Source organism: Schistocerca nitens, chromosome 12 (genome assembly GCF_023898315.1).
Source record: "Schistocerca nitens isolate TAMUIC-IGC-003100 chromosome 12, iqSchNite1.1, whole genome shotgun sequence".
NCBI lineage: Eukaryota > Metazoa > Arthropoda > Insecta > Orthoptera > Acrididae > Schistocerca > Schistocerca nitens.
In genome coordinates, this window is record NC_064625.1 from 169,783,796 (window position 1) to 169,791,135 (window position 7,340).

Here is a 7,340-nt window from a genome sequence, read left to right on the forward strand (position 1 = left end):
TACATGTCATGCAACTATACAATGTGCTCCATTTTTTGCCAGGGGCATAAAGAGAATTTCCAGTACTTGAATTTAAGAAACCAGATAAAGTGTAGGAGGTATAGTACATTTATAGCTATCCAATCAGAATGTTGTGATATTAAACTTCTTGCTCTACGTTACATGTGATGTCATTGAAGACATTTGCACCAGAGTTACATTACTTCAAACTAACTCTAAACAAGGACGCAAAGCCTAAACAATAATAATTTTCTGGATATCGTATTGCGACTGTGAAAAGTTCAGCTAACAGTCCTAGTACCACTGAAGCCAGTATGACCCCATAAGTGCATTGGAAGTACATAGATCTCCCTCATTTTGATAGCAACTATTTTCAAAAGGTATTACCTTTTCCCTCAGATTCAACTGTATCCAATGATGTTTTGTTCATTTTTACCCTTGCAACACATTAAAATTTATTCATACAGCTGTAATGTATGTTTTTATGTTAGTTTATTAAAATACAGTGAAGATGTCCTGTGGAAATTTCTTGTGTCTTTATTACCCTAGTGGTACCCAGCGAAATAAAAAAATCCGGGTAGCAGTAAAAGTACCGGAAATCGAGTGTAAGGCTTCTGCAAGATGAGTGGTTATCTACTTTACACAATTTTCATACCGTTTAATTTTGCTGAATATTTTATGTAACTGAGGTGCATTACTTCAAAAGAAAATTTAGTAAGACAACAGGAAGTAACCCTTTAGTTCAAAATAATGGGTGGTCCTTCTAACAACAAAACATGATGAACTGAATACATTGATAAGTTTATCTGTCTGTTGCCTCCATTCTAACTTGTTATCTAACTGGACCCCACAGAATTTCACACACTGTGTTACACATAGCAAAGGACCGTATTTTGTACCTCTGGTATTCATCTCATTAGCAGATATACTGCTATGACAGTTAATTCCAGCTACATCTAAATTCTGCATCAGCTATAGATAAGATGGTACGTCAGGCTCCAGACCAGACTTACAAAGAAACACGTATCACGTTAACAGAATCTTCTGTCCGTTCTTGGTAGAACAACATTATGATAAATGAAAAGCACCAGAAATAAAGGTCTGAAAATGGCCTTGTACGCCTAAAACCGGTTAACACAATAAAAGAAATATCCTAGAACAAAAGTAAACTGATGCTTTTCATTTATCAACACATATCACACTAATATTAGCACTATGCCTTTTCTTCAAAACAAGATGTCCACATGAAACCTCCCTGATTTCCAAATACAATTAAAAAACATTTGAGACGCAAACACTTCCAGTTTAAGGTGCCATGTGAAGCATGTCAGAAAGCGCTGTGCAGAGATCTTTGTAAACAACTCCATTTGTTTTGTTTCAGGTGCTAAATAATTACCAGTAATCAAAACACCTCAAGAGAGGCACCAGTGTGTAGTACAGTACGTGGAGAAAAAAATCACTCTAGCTCTCCAAAGAAATTTCCAACGTGAATTTCTGAGACATTAAGATGACGAAGGCTCGGTACGACAAATTGCTAGTCACTACGAGTGTAAACAGACAGACAGGTACTGGCAGAAAACACAACTCTGATAAAGTGCTCGAGGAGATCAGAGACACCTTCAGAAGAAGCTCATCAAATTCAGTTTGTTGAGGAGCACAAGAGCTAAACATCCCTCACTCAACAGTTCACAAGGTGCTGCACAAATTCAATTGTACACCTGCAAAGTTGAGTCTGTGTAAGCCCTGAAGCAAAAAGACTAGCAGCTTCATGACGAATTTGCTATAGAGATGTTGGACTGGATCAGGCACAACCCCCATCTAGGGAATGTCATTTTCTCTAATAAAAAACCCACCACAGGAGTGGAAAGGTTAATCAAAACAACTTTTGCGTCTGGGGTTTTGGGAAACCCACAGTTTTCAGAAACATATCAGAGTGAGGCAAAAGGGAGATATGTTGTGTGCGCTAATAAACGGCAGCATAGTTGGACAGATACAAACATTGAACAGTCCGTAACAGGAATTTGCTGCCCCTCAGCCTCTTCTGCTTCAGTCAAATGTGATCTTCTAGGATGACGGCGCACCACCGCACTGCAGTTCACATTTTTGTGGCTTCCTGAACTGGACATTTCCACCCTGATGGACAGGATGTGATTGACTGACAAAGTGGCCACCATGGCCAAAACATAATAAACCTCTGTATTTATTCCTGTGGGACTGTGTGAAAAACAAGCCTGTACGTGACCTTGTCAATCTCCGCAGAAGAATGCAAGAGCCTCCATCACCCCAGATGTGCTTGTGCACAGCTTTACGTGATACCACAAAACCCAAGCACCTAGGTCTCATAGTTTTATATATATATATATATATATAAGATGATGAGACTTACCAAACAAAAGCGCTGGCAGGTCGATAGACACACAAACAAACACAAATATACACACAAAATTCAAGCTTTCGCAACAAACTGTTGCCTCATCAGGAAAGAGGGAAGGAGAGGGAAAGACGAAAGGATGTGGGTTTTAAGGGAGAGGGTAAGGAGTCATTCCAATCCCGGGAGCGTAAAGACTTACCTTAGGGGGAAAAAAGGACAGGTATACACTCGCACACACACACATATCCATCCACACATATACAGACACAAGCAGACATATTTAATAGCTTGTGTCTGTATGTGTGGATGGATATGTGTGTGTGTGCGAGTGTATACCTGTCCTTTTTTCCCCCTAAGGTAAGTCTTTCCGCTCCCGGGATTGGAATGACTCCTTACCCTCTCCCTTAAAACCCACATCCTTTCGTCTTTCCCTCTCCTTCCCTCTTTCCTGACGAGGCAACCGTTTGTTGCGAAAGCTTGAATTTTGTGTGTATATTCGTGTTTGTTTGTGTGTCTATCGACCTGCCAGCGCTTTTGTTTGGTAAGTCTCATCATCTTTCTTTTTATATATATATATATATATATATATATATATATATAAAGTCCAGGTCAATTGTCGGGCTACAGCAGCTGGAGACAGTGTCCATGTGTGTCTAGTTGGGCTTGTGTGAAAGAGTGTGTGTGTGTGAGAGAGAGAGAGAGAGAGGGAGAGAGGGAGAGAGGGAGAGAGAGAGAGAGAGAGAGAGAGAGAGAGAGAGAGAGAGAGAGAGTGGAGGGGGGGGGGAGTGTTTTTCTATTTCTGAGGAAGGATTTTTTGTCCCACAGCTTAAAAGTGTACTGGTCTCTTCATTGTGCCTGTCTGTGGCTCGATACCTCCATTATGTGGGAAGAAGCGATGTATCCTTTTCATGACACTGCAGTTCTTTTTAATTGTATTTGCAAATCAGTGACATTTTATGTGGATATCCCTCATATCTAAAGGAGTTCCTTTGTTTTACAAATACCAGATGAAGAACTAAGATTAAGATCAAACCTCTTACCCGATCACATATTGCTTGTCATACCACAACTTAGCATCTTGGGCAATACTCTTCCAACGGATGCACACCTTCTGCAAAAGGTTGACATTTTCACTCAAGCTCATGTACGAGAAGATCTCCAGCATTATCTCATCTGGCAAATCATCTACAGTTGTGGTCATAGTGGGCAGTTCAGAAGTGTGGCTGTTAGCTGGCAGCGTACCGTCTCCTGTTGACCGGTGGCAAGTTGTGTCTTTCTGTTCTAAGTTTGACTGCAGCTGCACATTTGCTAAGTGTTTTGCAAACACAATAGGTGTACAAGACACACTGGGTATAACTGTGGTTTTCGTGTCATCTGATTTTATCAAAGCCAGTATGGTAAAACTTCCCCATAAGTATTTACACGCGCGGAGTCGCTGTCGGAGCTTGTGTCTGCACCTGTGACAGTAAAAATACGACACACATCACAAATAACAGAATTACAGGTGACAGTTGCTATGTTAAAAACTGGACTATTCCCAATAGACTGAGTTCTATTCAACATAGATGAGCTGTTATCAATGCTGACCTGTCAGAAAAACCCAGAAGGTAGTTAAATTTTGCCAGAATGAAAGTAATTCTACATAAATGTCCAGCCACAGCCAGTATCGGGCAAAATATACATAATCTGAACCTGCTAGTGTGCAGGTCTGTTGAAAAGAAGCCTTTGAATCTGAAGGAATTGCAGTGATGTGTGGTGTTTATTTCATTAGCATTGTTTGTCGTGTGTGTGTGTGTGTGTGTGTGTGTGTGTGTGTGTGTATATATAATGCTTCCATGCAATAAAGTTTGTGTTGGCAACACCCTTACCACAGCTGCACTACCGCTTCCCATCACATCACTGAAATTAAGTGCTGTCGGGCTGGGCTAGCACTTGGACGGGTGACCATCCGGTCTGCCAAGCACTGTTTGTAAGAGGGGTGCACTCACTCCTTGTGAGGCAAACTAAGAAGCTACTTGACTGAGGAGCAGCAGCTCTGGTCTCATAAACTGACATATGGCCGGGAGAGCGGTGTGCTGACCACGTGCCCCTCCGTATCCACATCCAGTGACGCCTGTGGGCTGAGAATGACACAGCAACAGGTCAGTGCCATTTAGCCTTCGTGTCCCGTTTGGGCAGAGTTTTAGTTTTTTAATACAGTTGTGTTCAGCCTACTGGTCATGTTTTCCTTATGCCTAATTAAAAACAGGAATCACATTACCAGCCAAGCAACAGATCAGTCTGATGATGTAAATAAAATTGATAAGCATCAAACAGATCCCAAAATGAACATGGGATCATTTAGTGTAATACATGATGTGACTAAGTGATAAATCCAAATACAATTTTAATTATTATTTCCCCTCTCCTACTGGCCAAACAACCCATATTACAGATACAAAGGCTGAGGCCCACCGAGGGCACAGAGGATAGTGCACCTGCAGGGACTTATCCCTTGCACGCTCCCCGTGAGACCTACATTCCCAACATGTCCACACCACTATGATGGGCAAACATCTACTAGGCGCACTACGAATGTAGTGGTGTGAACATGTTGGGAATGTAGGCCTCATGGGGAGCGTGCAAGGGATAAGTCCCTGCAGGCGCACTCTCCTCTGTGCCCTCGGTGGCTCAGATGCATAGAGCGTCTGCCATGTAAGCAGGAGATCCCGGGTTCGAGTCACGGTCGGGGCATACATTTTCAACATGTCCCTAATGCAGTATATAATGCATGGTTGCAGGCTAGCAAAGCTGCATGGTCATTAACGGTAACTGTTCTTTCGGGAACAGATACTACCGTCATATATAGAATCTCAAATACCTCTTACATACCAAATTAATTACAACATTAGAGCAAATATGTATCCACTTGTTCTAACAATGAGTGTTGTGAAACAAGTCTATAAAAAGGGAAGTAAGGAATAAGGTTACAAATACACACCAACATCATAATTCCCACTTCAGTAAGATATTTAAAAGTATTATTGTGCGCCAACTCATTACGCTTTTGACAAAACAGACTACTTTTAGATTCTCAGCACGACTTCAGAAAAGAGCTACACATGACCACACCACTACACAGATCTTCCACGAAGTGTACTGTCCGTTGAACCTGAGGACTGAGACTACAAGTACATTTTTAGAGCAGACAATAGTTTCTGACACTGTTAACCACAGTTTACTTATAAAAAAAAAAAAAAAAACCTGGAGTATTGATTTGAGGAGCCATCCACGCATCTTCTGCCCACATACCGTTCAATCATAAGCAGTCAACTTAACTGACATACAAATTAGATGAGGAAATCTCAGGGTTGAATCCTTGATCCCTTTCTCTTCCTCATACACGTTAATTTTCTAGATAGAACACAATTTTTATTTTGTTTAACATCCAAAAATCTTTCACCAAAGCTGTAGCATCCACATGTCTATGAACATTACGAATTTGTTGACAGATTTGTGGTTGTTTATATTACATATGGACTTCTGTTTTAAATTATCTGTGCCCTATGACTGACAACAGATGTCAGCCCAAGTCTAAATTAACAGATTATGTCATCTAGAGCAAAAGGATGTTGCAGCAATCTATGCATTTTAGTTTAGAATATAACCTTTAAACTACATATTCCGGTAGAACAGTGACAGATGTTCCTTTCTTATGAGTACGGCTGATGTATTTGACCTGTCCTGAGCTGTACTTTGTTATTATTTGCCTGTTAAATGTGTTTCTGTTGTGTTTATATTTAAAATTATCTGTGAACACCGGTAAAATTTCACGAGGCTTCTAAAAATAAATTAAAAGGGTTTCTGATTAGCATCTTCTACTCAATAGTTCAATTTTTAAATATAAACTGGTAATTTTACGGTAATTTAATTATGTCATGTAAACAAACCTTGTGTTAAACTGACACGTTCCACATCGTTGTAAAGTGTCGCAGTCATGATCTATGAACAAGTGTTAATTCAATTCAATTTAATCTAATCTAATCTTCTCCTGTGGCCATCGATAAAATTCTGTGATGCTTTGGTTTGGAAAACTTGCGTGGTTTGTTTGTTATCGCTTGTGCTGCGTATTTTTAATAGTGCATGCGTGAGTTGTCCGTTGTTCATTGATGAATTCTGTTTGCTATTTTGTTGCGGTTACACGCACACTTTTCACTACCCGCACAATTTACGTTTCAATGTAAGACTCCACATCTCACCTTTGACATCTGACATCACAGGGTAGGGTAGCATTTCATTTCACGCTAGGTGAGGAGAGCCCTACGTCAACACGCGTCATCATGAGTTTCACGAGTTGTCCTATCGACTGTTGTGTGGATCTTGAATCTGCACTGTTCTTTGTTCTTAGTTGATTTACAAGATGAAGGCAAAATTAAATCGAACTAGATGGTTTAATATTTCCAGCAACATTCGGCATTACTTCCAACTTCAGTTTCTCAGTTAAACGTTTCTGCCCACATGAATTATGTACAATGCATTGGCTTTTATAAAAATACGAAACACTTTAATGTCTCCCTATTTCACGTTTTTATCCACATGATTTATGCACGATTAATCGGACTAAAAAATGCCTAGACACTTTCGTTATAGTTATGATTTCTTCTTTCAGATATTCGTAATGTTCATGACACACACAATAACATCCCACAAACTTTGGATTGCAGCTTAACAATTAATTATTTCACGTTTCTATCCACACGATTTATGCACGCTTCATCGGATTAAAAAAATGACTAAAAGCTTTTTTTAAACTTTCGTTATGGTTCCTTCGTTCAGACATTCATTATGTTCCTGAAACACATAATACCATCCCAAATGGTTGGGATTACATCTTAATAATTAATTCAACTGGGATGAGCGTAACCAACGAGTTAAAATTTCATAGAGTGGCTGAGATACTAGTTACAGCGCTCCTAGCGGCAACCAACGC

General features: G+C 40.0%; 1 protein-coding gene across 2 annotated transcripts in view; it reads right to left on the minus strand.

Moving 5' to 3' along the window:
* LOC126215028 (uncharacterized) overlaps positions 1 to 6,727 on the minus strand; it is a 132,899-nt gene extending 126,172 nt beyond the window's left edge. Inside the window, exons 1-2 of one of the 2 annotated variants that reach the window (XM_049941655.1) lie at positions 6,610 to 6,727; positions 3,412 to 3,828 (exon numbers count right to left, since the gene is read on the minus strand). In XM_049941655.1, coding sequence (XP_049797612.1) covers positions 3,412 to 3,572 — 161 coding nt within the window. In that variant the 5' untranslated portion in view covers positions 3,573 to 3,828; positions 6,610 to 6,727. Of the gene's footprint in view, positions 1 to 3,411; positions 3,829 to 6,300 lie in introns of both variants that reach the window. The other variant, XM_049941654.1, reaches the window with a different exon arrangement.
* Between the last annotated feature and the right edge of the window lie 613 nt (positions 6,728 to 7,340).